The 26,856-nt window shown below is 53.2% G+C and overlaps 9 protein-coding genes; 4 read left to right on the top strand and 5 right to left on the bottom strand.

Moving 5' to 3' along the window:
- Positions 1-41: 41 nt before the first annotated feature.
- On the bottom strand, positions 42-5,771 carry RCC_10165 (uncharacterized protein; the record flags this gene model as incomplete). Its single annotated transcript, XM_023775396.1, has 1 exon — positions 42-5,771. One exon carries the CDS (start codon positions 5,769-5,771, stop codon positions 42-44), a length of 5,730 nt encoding a protein of 1,909 aa, XP_023631164.1.
- A 1,364-nt stretch (positions 5,772-7,135) lies between these two features.
- On the bottom strand, positions 7,136-9,731 carry RCC_10164 (related to C6 transcription factor (Ctf1B); the record flags this gene model as incomplete). XM_023775395.1 has 3 exons in its annotated part: positions 7,136-9,189; positions 9,251-9,393; positions 9,448-9,731. 3 exons carry the CDS (start codon positions 9,729-9,731, stop codon positions 7,136-7,138), a joined length of 2,481 nt encoding a protein of 826 aa, XP_023631163.1.
- Positions 9,732-11,039: 1,308 nt separating this feature from the next.
- RCC_10163 (related to alkaline ceramidase) lies at positions 11,040-12,704 on the bottom strand (the record flags this gene model as incomplete). XM_023775394.1 has 8 exons in its annotated part: positions 11,040-11,169; positions 11,220-11,228; positions 11,281-11,316; positions 11,435-11,897; positions 11,949-11,968; positions 12,017-12,044; positions 12,098-12,294; positions 12,634-12,704. 8 exons carry the CDS (start codon positions 12,702-12,704, stop codon positions 11,040-11,042), a joined length of 954 nt encoding a protein of 317 aa, XP_023631162.1.
- Positions 12,705-12,896: 192 nt separating this feature from the next.
- Positions 12,897-13,363, top strand: RCC_10162 (related to prefoldin subunit 1; the record flags this gene model as incomplete). XM_023775393.1 has 3 exons in its annotated part: positions 12,897-12,926; positions 12,982-13,148; positions 13,201-13,363. 3 exons carry the CDS (start codon positions 12,897-12,899, stop codon positions 13,361-13,363), a joined length of 360 nt encoding a protein of 119 aa, XP_023631161.1.
- Positions 13,364-14,127: 764 nt separating this feature from the next.
- RCC_10161 (related to alpha/beta hydrolase) lies at positions 14,128-15,591 on the top strand (the record flags this gene model as incomplete). Its single annotated transcript, XM_023775392.1, has 1 exon — positions 14,128-15,591. The coding sequence occupies one exon, from the start codon at positions 14,128-14,130 to the stop codon at positions 15,589-15,591; it is 1,464 nt and encodes a 487-aa protein (XP_023631160.1).
- A 1,279-nt stretch (positions 15,592-16,870) lies between these two features.
- RCC_10160 (related to Mechanosensitive ion channel family) lies at positions 16,871-19,935 on the top strand (the record flags this gene model as incomplete). XM_023775391.1 has 2 exons in its annotated part: positions 16,871-17,421; positions 17,517-19,935. 2 exons carry the CDS (start codon positions 16,871-16,873, stop codon positions 19,933-19,935), a joined length of 2,970 nt encoding a protein of 989 aa, XP_023631159.1.
- Positions 19,936-20,492: 557 nt separating this feature from the next.
- RCC_10159 (uncharacterized protein) lies at positions 20,493-22,097 on the bottom strand (the record flags this gene model as incomplete). XM_023775390.1 has 2 exons in its annotated part: positions 20,493-21,957; positions 22,042-22,097. The coding sequence occupies 2 exons, from the start codon at positions 22,095-22,097 to the stop codon at positions 20,493-20,495; spliced, it is 1,521 nt and encodes a 506-aa protein (XP_023631158.1).
- Positions 22,098-22,577: 480 nt separating this feature from the next.
- Positions 22,578-23,954, top strand: RCC_10158 (uncharacterized protein; the record flags this gene model as incomplete). The annotated part of the gene is made up of 1 exon (XM_023775389.1): positions 22,578-23,954. One exon carries the CDS (start codon positions 22,578-22,580, stop codon positions 23,952-23,954), a length of 1,377 nt encoding a protein of 458 aa, XP_023631157.1.
- A 685-nt stretch (positions 23,955-24,639) lies between these two features.
- On the bottom strand, positions 24,640-25,905 carry RCC_10157 (uncharacterized protein; the record flags this gene model as incomplete). Its single annotated transcript, XM_023775388.1, has 1 exon — positions 24,640-25,905. The coding sequence occupies one exon, from the start codon at positions 25,903-25,905 to the stop codon at positions 24,640-24,642; it is 1,266 nt and encodes a 421-aa protein (XP_023631156.1).
- Between the last annotated feature and the right edge of the window lie 951 nt (positions 25,906-26,856).

The following is a 26,856-nucleotide window of genomic DNA, read 5'->3' as shown; positions in this document are numbered from 1 at the left end:
TTTTCTTGTTCGGCCCTGATTGGGCCTGCAAAAGGCCATCATCAGTCGGCGGTCTCAATTGTCGCTATAGGCTCCTCAAGCTCGGATTCCAGACTTCGAAAGGCAGGAGGCCCATCAGAGTCTGCGACGCCGTCAAGATCATCGTCTTCAAAATTCTGCATGGTAATTGCGCTGTCTTCGGCATCCTGGTCGTATGAATGCTCACGGAATAGCGGAGTGGTTGGAGGATCAGATGTTGCGGAGGATTTCCTGCTGACAGGTTTCGAGGCTTCCATTGCACTCTTGGAGGAGCTCTGTACGGAGGCATTCGACCCGGCCCGGGGATGAAGCCTTGGTGGTGGCAGCGAATTCATGTCCTCTGGGATTGGCGAGCTGCGGACGTTACTCGCAGGCGGCGTCATGAGGCCATCATGATAGCCCGCAGGAGGCGCGCTTGAAGTCATTTTCGACGGGGTTAAGGACCTGCGTGGAGGACCGGCTCGCTGCTGCGTCTTTAGAGAAGAACTTTCCATTGTCGCGCGCCATTTGTTGAACGCAGAGCTGAACTGGGCCGCTTTGGGAGTTGCAAGGCTCGTCAGACTTGCCAGTGCGGAGCCCACCTGATTCTTGGGCGATCGACCAAAGCGTTCCTTCTCCTGTTGCTCCATTTGTAGATTTGCACGAATACGAATGGCGGTATCCCTTACTGCTGCTCTGTCGAAGTTTGGCCGAGAAATGGTGTTGACAAGATCGGTTAGCTCTTCGTTGCGCACTGCCAGGAGCTCTCGTAGCCAAGCAATCTCGGCATCACGCTCCTTCAGCTTGGCCACATCCTCTTCTTCCACTTGGATTTGCAGGCGCTCGATGCGTAGTTCACGCTCCTGCAGCTGCTCTTGTAGAACAAGGATGGACTCCCGAAGTGCTTGGGGCGATACCTTCTCCGGCACTGCAGCTAAGAAAGGTGATGGAGCACCGTGCTTTGAGCCTTTGGCGTTCTGCGCAGCAGCCTGGGCAGCAGATTTTGTCACCTCAAGCCTCTCCTCGAGGTGAGCAACCCTCTCCTGGAAATGCTGTAGTTTGGCGTCGGATAACGCTAGTCTTTCACCGAGGAAGGTCTCGGCACGCGTCTTATCCTCGATAGCATGCTGTAAGGCTCGCGTGTGCTGGGCGGTGAGATCCTGGATGGAAGACTCATACTTGTGCCGAGCTTCGTCGAGAGCTACGCTGCTCGAATGGTTGACTTTGCGCAACGCTTCCCGTCTCACAGTCTCTTCTTGTTCGAGGAGGTGCTCGTGGCGAGCCTTGGCAGTTTCTGCCTCCATCTTCACATTGTCGAAATCTGTGCGGACTTTGGCCAACTCTGCTTCAAGCTCAGCACGCACAACGTTCACCTGGTGGTTTGCAGCCTCGACCTCTGTTTCGAGCGACATGCGCGTGCGGTGCACCTCGGCTCTTCCTGACTCTTGAGCATCATGGAATTGACGTTCAAAACGAGAAGCCAAAGCCTGCTGCTCCGTCAAGTCATTCTGAAGCTTGCGCATCATCTCATCCAAAGACATATTGGATGCACGTACGTGCTCAAGGGTGTGACGAGCCTCGGATGCTTCAAGAGCAGAGATCCGAACCGTACGTAGCTCATCCTCGACCTGCGTGCGCTCCCTGTCAGCCATAGCTCGCTGTGTTTCCAGAGATTCGAYGCGAGCGCGGTAGTCCTCCTCCTTGGACTTCCACATGGCCTTCTCACTAGCAAGCTGGCCAGAAGCTGTCGCCATGTCGGCATGAAGCTTCTCAAGACGCCGTCTCATGCTGCTGGTCGAGTCTTGGTTGTCTTCGGCTTGACGAGTTACCATGGAAAGAGTGTTTTCGAGCTCTTCACGCACGCGCTTGCCATCCTCAATGTCTTCCCGCCATTTCTTGCTAGACATGCGGTACTCTTCCAGAGTGGCCTGGAGTGCACCATTCTGCGCCTCAGAGTCCTCTGACTTGTCCTCAGCATTACGACGCAGCTCCTCGCTGCGATTCAAGCGGTTGAGCAGGTCCTTTCGCTCCGACTCCATAGCCCGCGATTTGGAATCATCGTCACGGGCAGAGTCACGTAGCAGCTGTAGCTCTTCTTGCGCAAGACGTAGTTGACGCCTCGCGTCAGCTTCACGCTCCTCTACGGCACGTCTCTGGTTTGCCTCCTCCAGAGCGCCTGCAAGCGTCTCATCCAGGCGTTTCTGCAACTCGGACATCTCACGCTTGTGCACCTGCTCTCCTTCTTGGTCTGTTGCAGTGATGAGAGCTTGACTTTGAGATTGACTCTGCCTCGTAACGGTTTCCTCTACAATGGCGCGAATGTCATCGAGTTCGAGGTTTGCTGATGCAGCCCGAGCAAACGAGACCTTCATATCCGCCAGAGCAGAATGAAGCTCTGCAATGTCAACCGCGGTCTGGGATCTTGCGGGACTCTGTTCCTTCAATGCCTCCAGAACTGCGGTCTTGATCTGGTCTACACGCTTATCGCGACCGCGGGAGATGGGCCGTTGCCTGAGCTCATCAGACAAGTCATCTTCATCGTCAGCGTCGCTCTCCGCGTTGGATGACCGCCGCTTGAGTTGAAGTTCAGTTGATGTGTCACGTTTGCTGACCGTACTGTGTATGTTACGGAGGTTCTCTTCCAGTGGAAGGAGGCGCTGTTCCAGAGCGCGGCCAATCAATTCAGCGATGTGATCATCGAAGAAGTGGCTTCGCTGGTGCAGCTTTTCTTCATCTGGAGGTGACAACATGCCAGACCAATCGCTAGTGGGGACCTCTTCAGCTCTGTTAAGCTGGCGCACTTGCCAGCCGTCGAGATCCCCATTAGTCTGCATGAGACGACGTCGAGGGCTGGGGCTAGGCCCATCACTGCGAGCCCACTCTGCGAGATAGGTAACACCTTTCATGGGATGAGATCCGGGGCTTGGCAATCGCAAAGGCGACTGCTGTTCCTTATCTTCCGACTCCTGAGCGTTGAGCTGTTGCATGACAGCATCAATCTCGTCGAATGAYGGTTCCGTCTGAGGCGCAGAAATGTCAAGTCCATTGTTCATGGTTGTGAACGGGCCTTGAGTTGGCGCGAAGCCACGTCCGGCCGCTGATGAACGGTCATCGTGTGCGCCCAGTGACGGCTCATCCTCTCTGATCTCGCCCTCTTCAAGATCGCTTATGGAACTGTAAGCATCGACGTCGGACTTGTGCAAAGAGTCAGCCGCGGTAGACGCCGATAGTGGAGGCTGGAACGGTGCTGCAAGTGCAGATAGAGATGTCGAGTGCTTGTGAGAATGGGTCTGCTTTTCAGGAGGAGCACCCGCTTGTACCTGTGCTTGTCCTGGAGGTTTGGAAGCCTCCACAACTTCCGTTTCCGCGACTGATGTACTGATCATCGATGCCTTCTCATCAGCATCGTTGATCTCGTCCTCTGCTTCACGCAAGACTGGCAAGGTGGCGCCATCATTTGAGCCCAGCACTTTCTCGGGGGGCGGTGGCCTGATTTGAACAGCGATTGGAGTCGGCTCGGCAAACATAGGTACATCATCCCCATCGTCAACAGCCTTGCGCTGCTGCTTCCGCTTAGCCTCGCCTTGGGCAACCCGGCCCTCATCATCCTCATACTCTGTTGCGGAACCACTGGCAGATTGTTGGCTCCGTTCATCTGGACGCAGGATTGGAATTGCTTTCGATCTCCTGGCAGGCTTTATAATGTCAGGAATGTTGATTTTGCTGAAGATGCCGGGGAGCTTGTCCACAATCGTGTCTCCTTTGGTCGGCGTGCGTTTTGCCACGGGCTGGTCTGCTGTAAATGCCGGGCCCAAAGCTGAAAAGCTGAACTCGGAAGTGGTCGGCAGGAAGGCAGGCGCATTAGCGTTGAAAGAGCCAGACGATCGATGACGATTGTGGTTTGATGATACAGGCGCAGGAGGGTTGGGAGCTGAAGCTCCAAAAGTGAACTCGGATTGCCCAGGCTTGAAAGTTGCACCAGGGTTGAACGTGAAAGCAGGCGCAGCAACGTTAAACCGAGAGGCGCTCTTCTTCCGTCCATGCGCATTYTCTTGAATTGGGTAGTTCGAGCCAATCGGGTTCGTCTCAATGGACCTGGGGAGAGGAGGCAGGGAAGTGGGATTGCCAGCACCGTTCTTTGAAGGAATCGATACGGATGGACGATCTTCTTCTGCTTTAACCTCGAAATAGTTCCGGCTGGCAGTCTGTTGGCGCTGCTCAGCCTCGAGAAGCTCACGCTCGAGACCCTCACTAATGTTGTGGCGATGGCCTCGTGGTGTGGGGACAGCAATCTCGGTGTCAGCCTGGACACGCTTTGCTGGAGGAATGTACGCTTGCTGTTCCTGCTCATCAGGCTCTCGCAGTTCTTCCTCGTCGTCGTCTTCTGGCAATTCAGGAAGAGCAGCTGGGGTGAGTCGCATGTGCGAGTTCTGCATAAAAGATGGCGGCAGTGACGGCTGATACATGGACTGTGAGTACGCGTGCTGTCTTTGCCGTTGGTCTTCAGCTAGTCTTCGGCTGTAGTCTTGTGGCGTCTGTTGCAAAACTTGTTGGCTCAGCGGAGAACCCGGTCCTCGCATTGCACCAAGATCATTTCTGAGAGCGGTGAGTTGGGCAGGGGAACCACCACGCGTCACGCCAGGGAAACCGAATTGCTGCTGCTGTGCAAAGTTTGGCATCCCAGGGATCCCTGGTGACATCATGGGCTGGTGCGACAGCTGTTGCATATTAAGGGGAGCTCCCGTAAACGTGGAATGTCTGTGCATGTGTCCAAAGGCACCGCCCATAGGTGAAGAGGGAGAAGCAACGGACATGGCATGTGAGTGGCCACGTCCCATCGGCCGGCCCATGCTGCTGCCAGAACCTGTTGGGAGGGGTGGCGAGAACGGCAACGGAGGGTACTGGCCTGAGGGTTGTCTTGACATTGATGCATCTTGCGCTGGCTCGTCAAACCCAAGTGTGACACCCAAAGCTGCCAATTTCTGCTCGGTGAGCCAGTCCATATATCTCTTCCATTTCTCAAGGTCTGGAAGCATGACTTTGACATCTTCTTTGCTCGGTAGCTTACGTGCATCGCCCTCGTCGGGAAAAATGGCCCTCACCTGCGCGCGTCCTCCAGTCAGAGGCTCATCGTCGGCCAGATCGTATCCTGCGGTGCTGTATCCTCCCTTTTCAAACTGCTGCAGCCGCGCATCAACATCAGCTTTACTCATCGGCTTCGCGATCCCGGCGGCTTCATAGTCGAATCGTGGTATCGCAATGACAATGTTCCTGCCACGCCAACTCACTCGCTTCTTAAGGCGTGGCGGCTCCAGACGTTTGGTGTTTGCCGCCAGATCGACGCTCGTCTCGTTCACCTGGACAGGCGGAGACTGGTCCAATGCTGGGCTGGTGATCTCCGCAGACAAGCTCTGTTTCGGCATGGTAGGCCCATCRACTTCTCGCTCCTCCGGCATGCTCATATCTGCCTCTAGTCTCGAGCCATTGTCCCCCTGACGTTGCCTGGCGGACTCCTTCTCACCACCCAACACATTTTCTTCCGTTGCTTTCTCTGTCCCTTTTTCCAATTTTGACGCCTGTTCACCAACTTTTTTCTCCGCTTCCATTTTCATCTCAAGCTCATCCTCTGGTTCGGGCGTATCCGCCCACCGCGAAGACATCATACTCTTCGGTTCTACCACTGTGGTCTCTTTTGCCGGAGTGCTATGCTCCAGCGGATTTACATTAGATGGTTCTGGCGTCGCCGCCCACCGGGACTCCATTAAACTCGCCATGTTTTCCGAATCGCCGCCCCGCAGCGTGTCCCAAAAAGACTGCTGATCGAGAGTTCTATTCTGCTCCCTCGTGTTATGTCCAGGCCTCTCGCTCCTGCGCCGCTGCGAACGCTCTCGCGTTGGGGACTCAGGCCGTGCTCTGCGAGACTCGCTGTTCGAACGGCTGTGCAACGAATCGTCGCTCCACCAATGGATTTGCTCGGACTGGCCCACTCGCTGCGGTAGCTGCACCCAGCGTTGCGTGCGGGAACGCGGCGTGTGGTAATCGTCAGGAGAATTGGAGGGAACAGGTGGGAGGCTCAGATCGCTGAGACGACTGGGCACCAGATGCTCCAAGCCAAAGTTTGGACTACTCGAGAGATCTACCACGTCGCTGGGGGCTTGCTCAGAGACAGCAGTGCGTACAGATCTCGAGAGCTGCGATGGCGAGAGATCGTAAGGAGAGCCCCAAACGGCAGTATAATAGTCCGAGGCAGCGTCCCGACTTCGAAAGCTTGCGGGTGTCCGGGGCGGGAACAGAGGACCTTGCGCTGTCTCGGGACTGAGGGTGTGCTGCTGTGGGACGCTCGGGTGTGCTGGCTGTGTTGGCTGAAAGTCAGCGACTACGATGCCATTGGGCGGCGACGACGGTAAGGGCGGAAGGGAGGACGTGGCGTCGAGCGCTCCGGTGCTCGTGCTGGTGCCTGACCATTCCCACCYCGTTAGAACAGCCTTTGACCACGATGGATAATGTTGTGTGATATTCTACCTTCCACCTTTCCGATGGCCGTGCTAAATGACCTCACGCCCGCAATTTCACCCGTGCTGGATGAGGGAAATGCTCGGACGCGTATGTATGCAGGGAAGACCTGTTCTTGTCCCTCCCACGCGTCGTATGGGATGTTTCTGTTTTTCTATTTCCGTATTGGGTTCGTTTCGATTGCTGTACAAAAGGGAGATGGGTAGGAATACCAGGTAAAAGAGTGACGGAGGGGTTAACAGAATTTACAAGAGCGCATCGTACACATTTGCAAGGCCGATGGACAAGACAAGACAAGACAAGGCGAATACCTAGCACCGGGGCTGGTGGTGGAGCAGAAGGGAGAGCAAGTGTCGAGCCCAGAAACATAAGTTAGCCTCACCACGTCGCGCCAATCCGGAGCTTGCTTCTGCGTTCCCCCTGACGTGTTCCCGGATGAGCACGTGATCGAAACAAGCTCTGCACTGGACGGCCGAGTTTTGGGGATCCATCTGCACGCTGCGGTCCCCGATCCAATTGCAACAAAGGCGATGCAGGGCATGATGAACAACACAAAAGCATAATATTGTAGCACGATCTAAAGTACTGCCGTGATTCATCATAACATCGTGAATCGGACAAGTCGCTACGCGACCGCCGAGAGGCCATCCGCGGCCTTCATCACTTTCAGCCAGTCCATGTCCATGACACTCTCCCCAGACATGGCGGCATAAGCGTCGCCGCCTTCCATCGACCACACGTCTCCGGCGGCATCAAGATCAATCAACGAATCAAAATCTGGCTCAAACTCTGGCTGCTGCACACTCAGACCAAGATCCATTGCCTCGCCCATGCTGTGCTGCTCCGAACCTGCGGAATCTGGCGGCGTCGAGGCGAGGTAAACACTCAACTTGCGTGCGATATCATTGTCGCTCATCTGATCGTTCTCAGACTGCATTTTGGAATCATCTGGCGGTGGAGTCAAGGCGCCAGACTCGGGCGCAGACGCAACAAGCTGCATCCTACGTCCTGCGTCTACCAAACCTTGAGCACTAGTGATGATGCTGCGAGGCTCCTTCATTGCATCCGACTTTTGCGGGAGAGTAATCTCTGCTTTGCGGATCGCTGCCTCCAAAAAGGCGGTAGAGTAATCGGCTGCGGCGTAGATATCGCGCAGCTTGCCCATGATTTGCATACATTGACAAAAGCCTTGCAGACTGGTTCTTCGTGTTGCCTCATCGGGAGCTTTGATGTCGAGGAGATGGATGATGATGGCCGGCAGCAACACTGTGATTCCCGTGGTGGGGAGAAACCTCACCATATCGAGATTGAAAAGTGCAAAGGCAATGCTGGTAATCTCCGTGGCCGCTGTCCTGACCGTCTTGCGAGAGTGCTCGAGCAACTCGGTGTGAGTCTGTCGTGGCGTGATCGAGGCCGCAGGCAGTACCTGGGGCCTGTGGAGAGCTGACAATGTCGCAAAGTAAATCATATGGAGCAGAGAGCGGTTGAGCACTATGCTCTCGCCACCAGAGTCCATGTCACGCCACGTCGGCGTGACGTATCTGGCCTCCTCGGGGAGATTCTCTTCCCACTCCTGAATCTCCTTGTCGCAGGTCTGGACTTCGCTCACTTCGGGATCAATCACTCTGGCAACCAAATGTGCCGTTGTCTTTGTGCTGCCCTCCTCGCTCGTCACGCCATGGTTGCTGTTCAGGACCGAATACTGCACGGAAAGCACGTGGCTCATGCAAATGCAGAGCTTCGTCTTTTCAATGCACATGACTGCCAGCTTCCTTTGCATTTCGTGATCGCGGAGCACACGACAATCCGCGGGAATGCAAGACGGCCCTTCAGGCAAGACTGCGGATTCAAAGTCGCTGACCTGGAGCATTGGGACATCGAAATCTGTATTCTTAATGCGTGTGGGGCGACGCATTCCCAAAGCCACAAGTCGATCACGCATGTAAGTTGACCACCAGATTCGTTTCCACAGCTTCTTCCTGGCTGGATCCATGGCTGCCGATTTTTCTGGATTTCGATGCAGTCCGATGGTGTGAGAGAGGGAGACTGCGATGCCCATCCAATGATGACTGTCTTTTTGGTCGTCTGGGGTCTCGTACCAGTAAGTCATTAGCAAAAGGGATTGTATCAGAGAAATGCGATCGACTTCGACATCAAAGTCATAGAGGAGCCTAGTCTTCTGGAAGAAATCGCGGCGAGCGTCTCTCCGAGACGCGTATCCCGCAGATTTGAGGTAGCGAACGTCGACCGTCGCGATTGCCGAGAACATGATGGCCTGGAAGAGAAGAAGACTGACTGGTTGCGTCCCGTCATTCCGATCAATGGAGGCAACTAGGTCATGCATATTGAGCAGTGGCATGTAAGGATGCACAAACTCCGCATAGTTTCTAAGCAGCTCGTCTCGCAATTGCGGTGATGGGATTGTCAGGGCTCCCTTCCTCTCCAAATGTGCGATGTCTTCGGGGTCGAGCTTCGAGGGCAACGGTTTGATGTAGAGTGGCATAGCGTGGGAATGGGATATCGGGGAGAGCATATTTGGAAAGATTGACGCCGAGTCGGAAATCGACATTGAGGATTGCTTGTGGCCCATTCGTTGATAGTTCATTAGCATGTCAGGCGCATACATGGATTGTCGATGATTGCCATCGCCCAAAGTCATGTCTTTTGGAATATCTTGATCTTTACCCATTTGTCAGCTTTTGTGCATGTGAGATTGGTGGACTTGCGAGACACTACGCACAAACTGTATGGGGAACATGCTCGGACGAACGTCTGATCAAGGGCTCGTACGGAGGCTGTGCGGACATTGGGAACGATGTAGGCTTGAAAGAAGAGCCTTTGCCCTGCTGTGCAGAGCTTTCGATTCCGTTGGTCGTCCATTTCCTGTATACACATTAGATGGGGAGTTTCGCCAAAAGGCGTGTTGGGCGAACTCACTTCTTACGCTTGCTTTCCGACACGATACATTCCACTTCGTCCAATCGACAGTTGGTACAAGGCGGACCGTGTTCGACCACATTGCAGCGCACTTTGCGAGAGCGACAGCACTGGCAAGCTTTCGATGCTCTCCTCTTGACACTTTTGGCCGGACGAACACCATTGGGCTTGAGGCCCGCGTCTGTAGCTGTTCGTTTAGCCGTCTGTGCAGGCATTTCTATCGTCTGTGGAGGAGACATGGAGCCCTCGGAGGACAGCTGCGGGTCCAAAGCCATGGAACCCATTGTGACAGCAGCAATAAATGCTTGGTCTTGAAGATGGGCGCAAAGGAATGGTACAATGAGGTAGGACGGGAAAAGAGACCAGTTCGAAGGAACGGAAAGGTAAGAAATGAAAGTCCAAACCTTAGGCCCGCGATCCACTACCAGAGGGGCACGACTACGGAGACGGTGGATTGTGAGCGCGAGTTATCTCCGTTCAATCGATTGGACAACCATGGCAGTGGACGTGGACTGGACAGACATCCTGGACGATCCACTACGATTGCACTTGCCCCGTCTAGGTAGACACGCTGTCGCAGGGGTGCAAGACGCCATTTTTCCCCGCCGTACCAAAGTACCCCGAGCGCCACCCTACTGAAGACAAATCGCAGTATGGCGCGCGCTCGGAGTTCCCCACAAATTCAGTCGAAAAGTGGAGGTGGGTCGGTTGGCAGAAACACGTCTAGCCCATCCCCACTTCCACACAGTGCTCGCTCCCGCTCCACTCTCGCATTTGCCGTTCTGCCGTCCTCACTTCTTGGCCAAGGTGGTACCGCAGCTATGGGGGAACTTGTGCATATACTGGCGCACATGCGAACTCGTCTGCACTGTACTGTACACACAAGCGCCCCGGCAGAGACTCGGGGTACGAATGCCCCGATCGTTCTCACGAATTCGTGTCAACGCATTCCGCGGACTGGAACTACCGTACTTTACGGCCGCTTCCACTTTCGCACTGTGCCGAGCCGCATTAAGCGACGGGCGCAGGGAACTTGAGCGTCAGCTGTCTGAAATCAAGTCTGGAGCACCGACCTCGCACCAAGGTCTTTTTAACGTTCATGTGACATCCACGGGAGCGGTAGGCGTTGAGAAAAAACCTACCGTGCCCGACTTCTGGACCTGGAGAAACAATTCGATTCGATGACGACGTTCTGCGCTCCGCAATCTCAAGGCCACATCTGCAGCTCCCTGTTTGAAGCTTGGGAGGAAGTGCGGAGCATCGCCTATGATACTGGAAAGAACACGGCGTAATCTGCATACTTCGCCCCGGCAGTAAAACGCGCATGCGGAGCATGCACGGTGATAGTGCCATTTTGCGTTGGCGCTTATCCCTAACAAGCGGCTTTCATGCGATTTTCATGCAGTAGATCGGAGTTCATCCGCACATGAAGTCCGCGCCAGCGTCATGCAAAGCAAATGCTGATGATCGTGCCGATCAACATCATGATCACAGGCACTCTATTGCTGCTTTGCATCGCCAGTGTTTACCACTTTGTGGAGCGGTGTACCTCGAAAGAAGCACCGCCCAGGCTGGATAGCGCCGTCGCGCCATTAGTCTGTTCGTTTGGCGTGCGAAACCTGCGTACGAACGATGCGTGGTACGGTCCAGAAGATGCTCGGCCAATGCAACTCATACTCGTCAGCTTTCCCATTGAGACAATGTCGCAGCCAGATTCCCCAGCTACCGGAAGATTAGTGGCAGCGTATGTGGATACGATGAGTTCAACTCACACAATATAGCTAGAAAACTGTTAGCAACTGACAATTGGGGTGGGGATCGATCGATACAGACCAATAGGCTCCTACGCCTGTAAATAAATGCCAAATTCTGTCCGACAAGAAAGCGTCAGTTAGGACTTCGTTGTATGGTTCGCAATCTCTCCTGTCACCACAGGACCATTGATTGCAGTTGAATGGGGGGGTCGAAGTCCAGGAGGCAAACATACCCGTGTCCTTCCAAAAGGACGCCCCAAGGCAGTCCGAGTTCCTTACGCCATCCGCGGATCTTGTTGCAATGGTTGTTGTCCAGTGACCAGATGGCGAACCCCGTCAAGAAGATCCCAAGGCCCATTGCTACGAGCGTCCACATCCGCCTGAGGATTGATCGATCTCTTTCATCACGTCTGCGCTCTTCCTTCTGTGCCTCTTGTGGCGATAATTTGCTCTTGTCGATCGATCCGCTTTCTGAAGCCTTGCCTCTGAAATATGGTCGAATGTGGAGCTCTTGGAGTACCATTGAGCGGATTAAGACAATCGCCGTGAGGATCGCGTACGCGTTCTGGTGGAAGGTCGGGTCTTGAAGATAATGGTAATAGAGAGTGATGAATAGGGCAAGTCCTGCGATCGAGATTGCGAGGACAACTTTAAAAAGCATCGGTCTTTTATGTTCAAATGTTGCCCACACCATCACTGGGAGAAGTCAGCATACTTGAGAGATGGGTGCAATCGGAAGATTCCTACAGCAGGTAGTGTAAATCATTCTATAGGCAGTCAGAGGATGAAACAGATCGTATAGGCGCTCCACTCACGACAATTCATCGACCAGTTGCATTGGATCTGAGCGTGTCAGCTATAGTCAACGCAATGTGAAAAACATTTCGATGCCGTACACTTGAGCGTGGCGTGGAATGCAAAAGATCCAAAGCCAACGATGGCGTACCCAAAGAACGTGATAAGAAAGATCCTGTCATGCTGATGTTTATAGCAATTGTGCATGCCCACGATAGCGAGGTAGACGAATATGAGGTTCGTAAAGGAGTTCACCACTTCCGCGATGTAACGTGTAAGCCAGTAATTTTCCTCGCACCTACGGGGGAAACTGTCAGCGTCTTTCCCGGGTCCCCGGAATGTGACCAGGACGAAGCTGGAGAATCATGTCTCTCTTTCCTCGCCCATACGTGCACGGCACCTCGAAGCATGCGAGTAGGATGACAGTAGAATAGGCTGCAGCTCAGCAGGGTTCTCAGCCAGTCTGGTCGAGAGTAACATGCCAAGCGCGTCAATCCACTTTGAGTCGATCCTAATCCCATACATGAGAGTGCTGTAAATCGCAATCGTCTCGGACGTTGTATGTTTGTGAGAGAGAAATACTGGGCTCCGACTTTTCTCCAGAGTTTCGAGCCTGTCGGCGTTTGATAATACTCACCAGTCAATCGTGCTTGTGTGCGGATGCCAGTAGCCATCCGGACTGGCCGGTGGGTATGGTATGGACAGCATGTCGAACTGTTCCTGACAATTCCTGGTGCCGAAAGGAGTTTGAGTGTGGTCGTCAGCCTCCCGTCTCGTCTCCGGAAGAGGTGCAGGTGGTTTCGCTTGATCGCCGCGGCTGCTCCCGCCAAACGAGGCAGCGCCAGCGTCAGTCAACCTCCGATCCTCAATCCCAAATCCTCTCTTCGCAACAACGGCAGCATGTCCATCCCAAACGAGAAGCTGCAGCAGGTGTGACGTGCCATGTCCATGCTCTTTCTGTCGCGCACGCTGACGGGGTGTGTAGCTGCTGCAGGAAATCGAACAAAAGTCTGCCTTTGCGCAGCAGCAGCTAGGAATCGTCAAGTCGCAAATTGCCTCGAAGAATCGCGAGAGCCGAATGCTGCAATTGTCGGCGGTTGAACTGGACACACTTCCCAAGGAGACACCGATATACGATGGGGTTGGCAAAATGTGGGATATGCGTGGTGACATTGCCGGCGACCTCGGCTAATCATGGCTATAGGTTTGTTCTCACCTCGACCGCAGACGTCAAAACTCGCCAGGAAAAGGAATCCGCAGATGTGAAAGCCGAGCTTGCGAACCTCGATAAGAAATTGCACTACTTGCAAACAACATACGACAATAGCCAGCAACATATCAAGGCTTTGTTCGAGCGCGGAGCTTGAGCAGAAAACAACCCAGACCCTCTGAATGATAGGCTGCGAAGGTGGATCGCATAAGCCATGTGCTATCCCGAGTAGAGGCTCTGAAGGGATACAGATACCTGCCATGTYGAAGTCTCGCGCAGAAGGCCACCAACATGGTCTCCAAAGCAGGCGTGACAACTATGTGCATCGGCTTAGCCGTCCGTGGCTTCCACTTTGAGACATTGAGGAGGTTACAGTACGACGCCAGCTGTGAAGCAAGGTCTCGGTCTGCCTGTCCACTCGTGAGATGGCATTCGAGAGACATGCTGTCAGAATACAGGCGTTGATTTACCTCTCCGTCAGGGATAGCGTGAGAGACGACCGTCATCGCAAAGCCTATGACTTTGATTTCTCGTGCTGTYAACGAAATACTCTAGCTTGCTGTTAGCGATCCGTCTTTTGGTAGGAGTACGCAGCCAAGTCCCCTTGATTGTCGATCTCGAGCAATTTGGGGACTTTTGCAATCAATCCTGTCATCCATGTGTTTGAGTGCCCCTTTCACGTTCGCCAGCAGGCCCCCATATCATTCTTGCCACATAGCGAATCACATGCTTGATAGCGTGAGGTTCAAGAGTAAATGCCAYTCATATTCAAACAATTTGCGAGTGGTCGCCTGAATGTTTTTCCGAAGACTGCCGGATGTGCTTCCGTGAGATGGACATGGAATTTCCAAACAGATAACAAGCGTTGTTCTATCTCCACTGACTTCGCACAGAACCGCTACAATACACACAAGAATCAAGATGAACGGACCAGGATATCTAGCGGTGGCGATTCAGCCAGGGTGGAATACCGATGACAAAATCTTCCATGAATGGTACAATACTGAGCACGGCCCTTTGCGTCTCAGGCTGCCTTTCATCGACACAGGAGACCGCTACAAAGCAGCAGACGAGCAAACTCCACAGTGGTCAGCAGTGTACGATGTTTCTGATCTCTCGTGGTTGGACAAGCGGATCTACACTCGCCTTCGGGAGGAGCGGTCGCTTCGGGAGAAAGCGGTAATGGCAACCTTTGAGTCTCTGGATCGAAAAATCTACAGCGTCTTTTCTGTTCGTGGGAAATCTCGAGGCCCAGCACCAGTAACTGTATCAGTTTCTATGAGGGTGAATGAAGCTGATCTGGATGACTTCGACAAATGGTACGAAGAGGAACACACCGAAATGGTTTCCAAGGCTCCAGGATGGCTGCGAACAAGGCGCTTCAGGATGGTGGTCRGCGGAATTCAAGGCATGCCACCTACCGGTCAGGTCGAATGTCTAGCGGTGCACGATTTCAGCTCCAAGGATGGCCTAGCTAGTCCTGAGATGAAGGCCGCTGCGGACACTCCTTGGACGGCCAAGATTAAGAGCAAAGTGCAGTCCAGAGACCTTCGAATCTGGTCGCATCATCTTACATTCGATGCCTTCGAGGAGCCGCCCTCCTCTGTCGTCACGACTGATGGCGCCGAAATACGTTTCCAGCTAGAGGGGAACCCTTCAGATCCCGTAGTCGTGTTCGTCAATTCCATCATGACGAACTTCCACATCTGGGACGACGTTGCGAAAGCTCTGGTCAATGGCATTCACGGCAAGACTTATCGAGTACTGCGATACAACTCTCGTGGACACTCACAGCAAGCGGACAGGAGTAATCACACCAACTTTGACCTCCTCGCAGATGATCTGGAGTACCTGCTCCAGCGCCTCAATCTGGAGAAAGTGCGAGCTGTGGTGGGGGTGAGTATGGGTGGAGTGACTTCAATCAACTTTGCCATTCGTCACCCGCACATGCTTGAAAAGTTTGTCGCCTGTGATTGCAATGTAGCTTCGAGCCCAGCCAACAGCCAGGCTTGGTCAGAACGTGTGGAGCTTGCGAAGACGAAGGGGATGGGAGAACTTGCAGATGTTACCGTTAAGCGGTGGTTCACGCCGGAAAACCACGATTCCGCCAACTTTAAGAAAGTGCTGCCCATGGCTGCGGAAGCAAACATTGCTGGCTTCGAGCAGAATACACATGCACTTAGCGACTATGATCTCAAGCCTCATGTTGCCAACATCACCACACCCGGTCTGCTGATTGCTGGAGATGGTGACGGTAAGCTTCCAGAGGCTATGCAGAAGTTCGGGATCCCGAATACGAAGTTTGAGTTGATCCCCAAGGCCGGTCATTTACCCATGTTGGAGAATCACGATGCTTTCATGCAGGCGCTCGCGGGATTCCTGTAGACTCAATTTGAATGATTTTAAGCATCCTTCGTATCGGGCAGTTCTGTTCTTCCCTTGAGATAACGTTGCTTGAACAGTACTCAACAAGATTGAAAGCAGCGCAGCTTGAGTGTGAGGACAGCATGCATCTGGCGGAACGGCATCTCTTGTRGTAGTCGTCTCGCGTCATGGTGTGTGTCTAATCAGCACGGGTCACATCCCGGTCTATACAGCGACAGTGACATTTTGAATTTTTGCCAGGATGTTCCTCGCTCTGCTCTCGCCAGAAGAACGAGTCGTGGCAGAGGAACAACCAGGAAATCCCGTTTACGATTGATGGATGACAGCGAAGTCTATCCCCACGTGGGTAGAAGACTACACTTCCAGCGGAGTACAGCCCGGCGCAGATTATTCGTCCATGTGAAGTTCGGGGAGGTTTGAGAGCGCGTTGGTAGCGCAAGGGGAAGTGCGTTTCACAAATACGGTCTTCCGGAGTGATGAACATCCACCTCTTCTGCTCTCCTCTGCCGTCATAAGCGCCTCGACAAAGCTTCTTCTTGCCTATTACAGCTTCGGAGACGGTTCAGAGACGGTGACAATCATGTCTAGAAATCAGGGTCTTTCGGTCACATCGGGCTCCTACCCTGAATGACCGATTCTTTGGGGGCAGACAATGTGTGCGTACCACCAAAGTATTTTCCGCTTCCTCACACGAAACATCGCAAAAGCCCTCCGAGCCTCGAGGCGCGATCTCCTGCAGATTGAACGCGTAGCGATGGCTTGGCGTGGCCTTATCGACGTCCCCGAGACTCAACCGATCTGTGTGATTCGCTCAGGTCCGATTTTGGTCCATCCACAGCTTCCATTGGAGAAAGAAGCACCCCAACAATCCTTGTGCGCCCCGACGCCGCGTTCATGGAAAATGGGGCATGATTTCCACCATTCGCTAACGATTAATTATCATTAATCCGACGACTCTCTGATTCACTTCTTGCACATTACATTATCCATCACTAGGACACCATCTCTACACTTCGTCCACGGCGCTAGTAGAACTATTGGGTCTCAAAATAAAAAAGGTACCAGACCCACGCCGACGTCACACAGCCTTACGTGGTTTTGGTCTCCCCCACGCGACACAAGCCATTGTTCTTTGGTCTTCATACTGCTGGCCTTTATATACATGACTGCTGGCTATCATCACATTCGTTATCATTCATCAGGCCGGGCCTGATTGACAGCCATGACGACTCCTGCAGACGAGCGGCCAGAGCCGACCTACGTACAGCCATCGTACAACATGAGCAATCCCACAGCAGAGCAGCAAACTCGCTCCAGCATCGATCGACCCTCTTTACCCACATACAACGTCAACAACACCCAGCGGGGTAACAGCAACGATGGTTCCACCAAATCCGCAACAGCGGTCGATGAGGCCGAAGAGGACCAACGTCGATACTCGAACGAGCGCGAGAAGTTTCYAGCATTCGGAGTAGGACGGGCTGAGAGTCAACACACCATTCAAACGGAATACGATCATGCAGATCCGCTTCGATCAATCGTCTCGCCCGGGACACAGACTCGAGAGCAAGCCAGTAGGCTGAATGACGACCTACAGCTTCTCAAGATTGAGCGACAAATCTCTATGGACGATGAACTATCCCGGACAAAGAGTGCGGGCGGCGATACATCGCGATCAAAGTCCCGAAAGAGAGCGGACCATGTTGACGAGTTTGACGAGGCGACCAATCCTGTGCACGAGAAAACGCAGGTCTACAAGCCCGTGGAAAATCCTTCGAGCAGTTTTGCCAAATTCGTCAAACGCATACACAGATCGAATTGGCTTATACGGTACGGATAAGAAAGAAGCACACAGCATGTTTCCTGTCTTCTTCCCACTCCCGCTCTGTTGAACAGCTTTGCTGACTTGCCCATTTTTCGTCCAGGTACTTTACGTACATTGTCCCCGTAACTCTCATTCTGTTAATTCCACTGCTGCTCGGGGCCTTGGTCTTTACTGATGCAACCGTCGGTGGTGTTGAACTTCAGTGGTTCATGACTTGGTTGCAGATAGTGTGGTTGACTCTATGGTGTGGTCGGATCATCTCCAAATGCCTTCCAGCCCCGATCGGAGTCATGTCGACACTATTTACCAACAACTCGAAGAAGTGGCGAGATATGGGCAAGCAGCTCGAGGTCCCGTGCACGATTTTCATCTGGTGGCTAGCGATCGAGGTTTCTTTCTTGCCTACCATGACCAACCATCAGCGTGGCCGAGACAAGGGTGACGCTGCCCCTTGGATGGGCACGATGAACAAAGTTTTGGTCTCCTTCTTCGTCGGAGCATGCCTGAACTTCTTCGAGAAGATCCTCATCCAGCTCATTGCCATCAGCTTCCATCTGCGTACATATGCCGACAGGATCGAAATCAACAAGTTCCAGATCGGCTCTCTTACCAAGCTGTATGCATATTCCAAGGCCAAGATCGAAATGGAGGATTCCGAATTTGAGATGCGAGAAGGGCAGTTGCCAGGATCAGGCGCGAGAACGCCCGGGCAAGCTTTTGCAGAGGCTGCAAAGACCGGGAAGAAGGCGTTGGGCAAGTTCGGAGATGTGGCCGGTAAAGTTGCAGGCGATTTTACTGGAAGGCAGGCCGTCAAGTCTACACACCCAACTCAGGTGGTACTTACACTTCTCCACACCACAGGCGGTGCTCAAGTCCTCGCCCGCCGCCTCTATCGTACTTTTGCGAGAGAAGAGACGGCGACTGTGGTCTCCGACGATCTACGGTCCGCATTCGAGAACGACGAGGAGGCGGACGCCGCATTCAGCATGTTCGACAAGGACATGAACGGCGACATTTCCATGGAGGAACTGGAGGCTGTTTGTGTTGAGATTGGACGGGAGCGAAAGTCGATCACTGCTTCGCTGAAAGATCTGGACTCCGTCGTCAGCAAGCTGGACTCTGTCTTCATGTTCATTGTTGCTGTCATTGTCATTCTGGTCTTGATCTCTCTCATTTCGACATCCGCTGCTGGTGTTTTGACCTCTGCTGGCTCTGCTGTACTGGCTCTTTCCTGGCTTTTCAGCGCTACCGCGCAGGAGTTCTTACAGTCGGTAATCTTTGTCTTCGTCAAGCATCCCTTTGATGTTGGCGATCGTGTCGGTATCTACGGTAACACTGGCGCGCTCATGAGAGGAGATGACTACTTCGTAAAGGAGATTGCTCTTCTCTACACGGAGTTCAAGAAGATGGAGGGTCACATTGTTCAGGCCCCAAACAGCTATCTCAACACTCTTTTCATCCTCAACCAGCGTCGCAGCGGTGGACTCGCTGAAGCTGTCACCATCAACATCAAATTCGGAACCACTCTCGAGCAACTGGAAGGACTGAGGAACAGACTCCTCGAATTCGTCAGGTCTGAAAAGCGCGAATATCAGAACAACATCCTGACGGAGCTGCGTGAGATTGTCGAAGTCCACTCGCTGAACCTGAACGTGGTCTTCTTCTACAAAAGCAACTGGCAGAATGAAGGTCTTCGTCTGGCAAGGCGCAACAAGTTCTTCTGTGCCATGATGGTTATCATCCAGGAAATCGGCATCGAAGGACCATACATGCGTCTGCCCGGTATGAGGGAGTCATTCCCCATGTATCTGGCCAACGTTCCGCATGTCGGAAACCCGGGCGCTGGTCACACGGGCGATCCCAACAACCCCCTTGGCACGCAACCCGAGGGAGATGTCTCGCGCGATGCACCATTCGTCGCCCCGATACCCGGGCAGGAAGACTCGAATGGTTCGCAGGGCCCGGCACACCATGGCTCAATTCTAAGAGGCAGTCGATCAAGGCAGGAATCCATGGCACAAATGACAAAGCGGGTCGACTTCTCCTTGGGCATGCAAGACATCGCTTCAGGCGACATGTCCGGCGACGTCTACGAAGACAGAAACACCACACGCTTCCAAATGGACATTATCGAGGCCTCTYGCGAGAGGTCCCGCAATTCCTCGGAGCGAGCACGTCTCAGCGCAGACACCGCACGCTCTTCCGGACGCGACGACACTTCCTCTTTCGGCCCGGGAAACCTCGCCCGTCGGTCAACCTCAACCACAACTCACCACAATCGCTTCTTCAGCCGCCATCGCCCGCAGACCGGGAATTCAGATGGCATGATGGAGAACGGCATGGCTGAGATTCCCGAGGAGCCTTCACATAATAGAATCGTCGACGCGAGAAATGGCTTTGTTCGTCCGGCTGCTTGGAGAGCAGCGCAGGGCGAGCAGAATCCTTCTCATAATGCTCCGGAGGGATATCGAGCCCTTTCGCGAAGTCAGACTGATAATCTTGAGATGAGGAGGCTGTGAGAAAATGTGTGTGTTCATGACTACCTTACCTTACACGGGTATATATGAAAAGTTCGTAATAGATCTAGATATAGATGCGATCATCATTGTAGTAGTATGATCCACTTCTTCCAGGGCCGTGCTGTTCTCAGTTGAACATTTCTGTGTCTCTCCTTGCGAGGATTGCTGTGATGATTATGAAGGCTTGGGGGGATATGTTGCGTGCATGTGGTTTYTAGGGTTAGGGTTGGGGTAGTGCCCAGGTGACGGTCATGTCGCGCACGATCTATCTGCGTGCACTGCAATGTGTCGGCTAGGAGGGTGGGTTGGAAACATTTTGTTTAAAGAGGTCTGCAAGCTCTTACTTGGTTATGAACAGCATCGTTCCGCTACTGTAATGTGGGTCTTATCAAAGACAGTAGAAATATTTCGAGCATGTCCATCCGAGTCCACACGAACCGATACTCATAGTCATAGGCGACCTCGCGACAAGAACACGCCATTCGTGCCTAGTGAACGGGATGCAGCTCTGAACATCGAGGAGCGCCGGATGCATTACAAATACATACTGCAATGCTTCACGTACATGTAGCGACCACTGCTACTTCATCACCGTCACCGCCACCGTCTCCTGCCTGCTCATCGCCGTTCGCATCATCATCACTCTCCCACTCATCATCCGTACCCTCAATATGCTCAGGTACCTCTGGACAAGCTGTCCCTCCCTCAAGAATATACTTTGCGATTTTCCGTTCATAATTATTACCCCTTTGGCTCTCCAAATGCCCAAACCAATAAAACAGTGAATCATCCGGGTTTTCAAATCGACCACGCAGCTCGACCACTCCAAGATCCAGAAGTTTTCCGGCGAACATCGAGAAGCACGATCTCCAGTCTCCTGACATCAATCTCACCTGTGCTAGTTGGAGAAGCTGAAGTTTATCGTGGCGAAGAAGAAAGTCGCTGAGATCGTCCGGGTTGGCTTCGATCTTGCTGATTATGAAGCTGGTCAGGTTTGGCCAGAGGTTGGCGCCTACTATGGTGGGTAAGCGAGGACAGGACCAACCGCTCTCATTGCAGGGCATTTCCAATTCGAGGAAGCGGAGATGGGGCGCATCGGCGAGGAAAGTTGCGAGGTTGCCGCCTTCGAGATCCTCAATGATCGCTTCGTATTCGTCCGGATCAACGTCGAGATCATCGTTCAAGAAAGGGGTCGCCAGCTGCCAGGATAGGACCTCGACGTTTCGAAGAAAAGCTGCCGCTTCCTCTACTAAGTCTTCTTCCGTCGTCAAATAGTGGGTCACGGAAGCCAGTCGTAGCTCCATCGGGCTGAAATCAGCGTCGTACGCAGCTTGGATTAGCCCGGTCACGGCGTCCAGTCCTTGAGCATCGCTAGATGGATCTCCATGCGGTATGACGAGTCCCTTTTGAAATATGGCATTCTTGCGTGTCGTTGTTAGACGCAGGCAGTGAGCCATGGTAACCTCCACAGTCACCAGGTTGGGACAGCCTCGGAAGAACGCRGCGTAGCACTCACGCATCGTCGATGGCTCCCCTTCAGCAAGAATGTCCTGGTCCTCCACCAACCGACAATAATATTCATAGCACTCTCGTAGCTCGGCGGCTGGTATTGCTGGCCTTTCCGCATCAGCACGGGCATTTGCCCTTTCCGACTCTGCCAATAGACGTGATATTTCATTGTTTCTCGCCTCCCGTATCGTCTCATCTGCCCACTGCTCACTTGACAGCGGGACTAGATTTTCGAGACCCTCAAGCACAAAGTCGCGCCGGTAGCGTTCCAAGTCCCCCTGCCGCTCACGCCGTTCGTTCCATTCCTCATAGGTGGGATAGTCCTCTAAGCGGTCTGCCTGTAAACACAATGCACGCACCGCTCGAGCGATTTGTGGATGTCCAGCAATTGCCCGTACATTTTCGCAGCTTTGACGATGAAAGTAGGCTACGACCTCCGGGCGGAGCAGGTGATCATTGGCGACATTGCGTAAGGTGCGGCTCGTCAGGCGTAGAGATTTGATCGAAGGAAGTCTGGTGGAGAGGAAAGAAATGTTAGCTCTTCACGATGGGAATAAGTAGATGCAATTCGCGGGTAGTCTCGATGGGTTTCCTTACGAACAGAAAGTACAAATCAGGTCAAGCAGCTCTACYGGGAGCGCTTCCAGCGACATGTTTTGATGTTGGTCAGTGAATGTTTGCAACTTTTTCGTCCCAAACCCTTGTTCAGTTTATTGAGTGAAGCGGGAGCTCCGGACAGGATCCGCCCATTGTCGCAATCTCGCCCACGCCACTACAAACGGAGCCATTCGCTACACGTTGATTGGCGATGTACTCGGTCTCGCAGGGCATCTCACTAACATCCATCACTGAATCATGGAATGGTAGTATCCATGCGCGTGCTCGCATGAGACGATCTTGACAATGCCGCCTTCGGAGAAATTAGACTTTCCACGTGAGATTCACACCTGCCCTACCTTACTCTGCTCCACTCTTCGTTATTCACTTCACACTCCACCTTCTTTCACACCTACCTTATGTTACGACGACGACGACCACATCCGGCGCATCGTTTAGAGTGGCAGGCCGTGACAACATAACTTTGCTCGACTGTCTGAAAGATCCAGCCATGTACGCAGACATGCCGGAGAGAGATGGAGAACAATGCACGACTGCTGGTCCACGCCGGCGCGTCAAGCACGCGCCAAGATGACGACCAACGCGTCGCGCAAGCTGCGGCATACTTGAATCTCGAAAATACGACGGTATTGCGCACTCATGTTGTCTGGCCGCCCCGCCGTTCTGGTTCTGGCAGCGAAATATTGCAAGACTGCCAGCAAAGCAACGCCGATGCACCCGTGGACGACACGTCTGACGGGCTTGACTCGCTGACTTTCATCGATGATACTCAATTAGCCTATACGTTATTGGAAAGCCAGTTGTTGCCGTCCTCAGCCAGGACTCTACATCCTACATCGACCAAGAGGCGATCTCGTGACTTCTTCCCTATCAGTTCCACGGCACCGACGCCGAACAAAGCAACCCGAGTATCAGAAAGTCCCAATTCTCGACCTCGATCTCTTGAGGAAGGAACTCGCATTGAAGGGTTTGAATTCGAGGCAGATCGTGCAGTGCGCAGCACTGAACAGGATGTGTCTGATCAACGACAGWCCTACCAGCCAACATCCAAGGAGAAGTCCCAGACGACTGAAGATGCAACTACTAGCAACGACACGACTTCGGAGCTACCAAACTCCTACTCGCTCGATAACATCAGCGATGGAATCCAGGGACCACGCTTATCAGAGCGGTCTGTTAGCGATCCAGGACCTACTCCCACCAAACAAGGTGAGAGTGGAGCGGATTCTTCGCTGGTTTCAAGTCCKGGGACTCTCATACGCAGACGGCAGCAAATGGTCGAGCAGGAATCTAGCCATGTGGTTATCCAGCCGCCTGCTGATCCTCACGCCGCATCCACGAGCGATCCGGCCGAGAAAGACTTACTTGCCAAATTCGAGTCTTCCCCACGAAAATTGTCCACGTCGATCGACCCCCCTGGACCGGTGACCTCAATCGAGCCATTCACTACGCATGTCACACCCACTCTTCACAAGCTGGCACAAAATCCCGAGCTATCTGCGACGTTCCAGCCGACTGTGGTTGAACGAAGTCTAGATGTCCATGAACGTGGGCATTGGGAAGTGCAGTGCTCCAGTTGGACTCCAGAATTGCAAAGCTCCTTCTGGAAAACGTTAGAAACGGTAGTGGGGACGGGGAAAGCTGGACGGGGCGTTTGGTGKTCACGAGGGTCGGAAGACCCGCTGCCTTCTCAGTCGAGCCAGCGATGTGATCAACCTGCAGGAGAGCCCATCAAGCCTTCCTTCAGCCCAGTCCGTGTGTACTGTTGGGGGGAGATTGCCAAACACATCTATCTTTTGCTATTTATTGCGAGCAATAGCAAGATCCGCAAGCTTGGGCTAAGATGGGTTGATGCACAAGGCTTGGTAGTGCTTCAAATGAGGGCAGGCTGATTGTTGAGATTGAATGACAGAGCGACTGCAGACATCACAGCCGATGGAGCAACATTGGTTGACGTTGGAAGAAATATCAATGCACAATCTCTGACCAATTGCTCGAAGGCTGTTGGTGGAGACCGAGCTTCTGCGATTCCCAGCAGACAGGCGACAGCTGTTACTAAATTCGCTATACGTTGCACAGCATCCTTCATTTTGAGCTTATCGGCACGCTGCGATTTCAAGGCCCAGAACAGGGGTTTCGACAAGAGTCTAGCCAACGTACAGTACACCACTTTGCCGTCTTGTCTGGCCATGCTCGGAGACGTGACTGGAAAACGGTGGAAGCTGCATATGCGAATGATGGCCTGCATATGCAGGTCGGAAACGCCGATCACACGTCAACTTACGGACCCTGGCTGGTCTAGCACCCGCGGGCAGACGTACGAGGGCGCACACGCAGAGCTGCAGCCCGGCTCCGAAATCTGCAAGATATACAAGCATGTCGGCAGATCTTCTGGCAGGCCGTCGTCATGGAGCGACCACTGTCTTCTCGTAAACGGCTTCGGGTCTGTCCTGCTTGTTAKCGCATAATGACTGCAGTCATGGCCTTCATTGATTCTGCGGCAGTCATGCGTCAAGAKCGTGGGCATCATATCATTCATACCAGCCATGAGTAGGGCTATCTTCGTTAAACGACAAGCTACATTTTATCCGCAAGAACCCATCTTCTACCACTGGGCACAATGATTGATTCCTTGATCAACCACTCGTGGGTACCACTGTCCGGGTGCCAACTCTGTGGACTGATGGATACCTCGCCACCCTTCTTTGCAGCCTCGAGATGCCGACCCATATGCTCCATTCTCTCATCCCAACTACTCGGCCCCTGGAATTGCAGGCCACATRGCAGGCAAAGGCTGTCATTGGGAGGTGTGCGAACGACGCGATAGCATCTGTCCGAAACCGCGTTGGATGCCTGCTCTTCCTTGGTGTCCTTTCCCGGCCTCCTCGACTCTCCATCCCCCGGGGTAAGCTCCTGAGAATGCATTCGGCGGATATGCTGTATGAAGAGATCTTTGCGATTGAAGTCGTTGGGCTTGCGCTCAGCACACCACTCGCATCTCCAAAAGCCTAATCGCATGTGTTGGCTCGTCACATGCCGCTTCCATTCATTCTTTGAACCAAAGGTGGATGTGCAGCCGTAAGGTTGTAGAGGGCAGGGGAAGGCTCCGTTGCTTGCACGAGTGGACTGTGGATCGCTCGTATTTTCTGCTCTGCCGTTGTTTGTCTGATTCAAGGATCGTCTTCTTGGCTGGACGCGCTTGGTCACTTTACTCGTTCGATGATTTGGAGAAGTGGCTGCGCGAGAGGGCTGCGGGCGTCGACGTCGAACCACAGGCGTGTCTGCGGATCGAGGGGATGTTTCTTTATAAACCTGCTCATACTCCGACTGTTCCGCGCTCGGAATGTTGTGATCCGTCTCAATCATCTGCTCGGTCGAGAGTCGCAGCATTGGTTGATATCCCTCTTGCGCTGAAGAGCCGTAGGGACTATACCCCGTAACATGGTCATCCTCGAAGAGCGCCAGCGCATCGGTATGGTGATATTGAACGTCGTTCATTGCGACACAGGAATGTCCGTAAAGCGATTCTTCTTGATCGGTATACCGATGATCCCCAAAGACAGCGACATCAAAACCCGCAGGCCTCCAGATATGGTGGTGGTGGTGCATGGATTCCACTTCTGGAGACGACGACCATGGAGTTTCCTGTCGGTCGTCAAGACTACTGCTCACACCCGATGAGGACTCGAGACCGCTACTCGTTGGTGAGGGCAGGCGACGAGGGATGTGATGGTAGCTATCCTGCATGTCGCTGGGAGTGTATCCTCCTCCACCGGCGGCATCGTAGAGATCTCCAAGAAAGACATGTGTAGTGGCGGCATCAACAATGTCGTCGTGTGCCATGGTAAAGAATGGCCGATCTTGTTCCCGCAGGTAGCGCTGCATGATTGACGACGCCGTTGTTGTATTTACAAGACGCTCATCATGGTCATCCTCCCGCGGATGATGGTGATGGAAATGGAAGCTTTTGGACGATTGGACGCGGTTCATCATCTTCTCGAGCGTTTTCCACAAAGGGCCAGCTAGCCAGCAGGTAGGTAGGTAGGACAGAGATTGGGTTCTTCAGCAGTTCAAAAGGGGATTTTGATATGGGATGGATGGGTGCCAGCGTGACCTGTGCAACTACCAGCGTACAAATCGGGCAAGACAGGATTCTTATAGATCTGACTAGTCGGTCATGAGTCCGTAAGGTAACTTAGCAGCAGGCAGGCAATCGTTCGAAAAGACGCCCCAGACGAGGAAGGCCGCAGCGGAAGGATCGTGCATTACAGGGGGCCCCACAGAAAACCAACCTTCTCATCAAGAAAGAGAGGGCGGCGAGGTAGGTAGGTAGGTATTGCTTGTATGTAAGAAATTCAGAGAAGAAGAAAAACCACAAAAGTTAGATCTTTCGCTGCCGTGTAGCGATCCGTTACATGTTATTAGCTCTGTTTTTTAATGGTGGGCCTCCCACATGCTGCCTCCCTCACGAACGAACGAGCCGTTGGCGCAGTTGCATGGATGGCCTGTACTGCACGAGCGCCACATGTCCAAAACCGGTGAACCAGCGTGCAGCAAATGAGCATCATGCTGCCATTTTTTTTCGCTCGGCGTTGGCGGCCGACAAGAGTTGCCGCCCTTAAGTTAGTTCTAAGGTACCTTGTTCTGGACATTTTAGGGCACATGGTAAGTGATGCACACACCATCATGCAGGACGATTGATGAGATTGCTTGCCTTCGCTTGCTCAATATATGTGAAAAGAGGTCAAGAGGTGTCTTTTGTTCCATCAAATGCATGAAGCGTTCATGTCGGGC

Source organism: Ramularia collo-cygni (assembly GCF_900074925.1).
Source record: "Ramularia collo-cygni strain URUG2 genome assembly, contig: RCC_scaffold21, whole genome shotgun sequence".
In the NCBI taxonomy this organism is placed as follows: Eukaryota; Fungi; Ascomycota; class Dothideomycetes; order Mycosphaerellales; family Mycosphaerellaceae; genus Ramularia; species Ramularia collo-cygni.
This window is presented reverse-complemented; position numbering and strand designations above follow the sequence as displayed.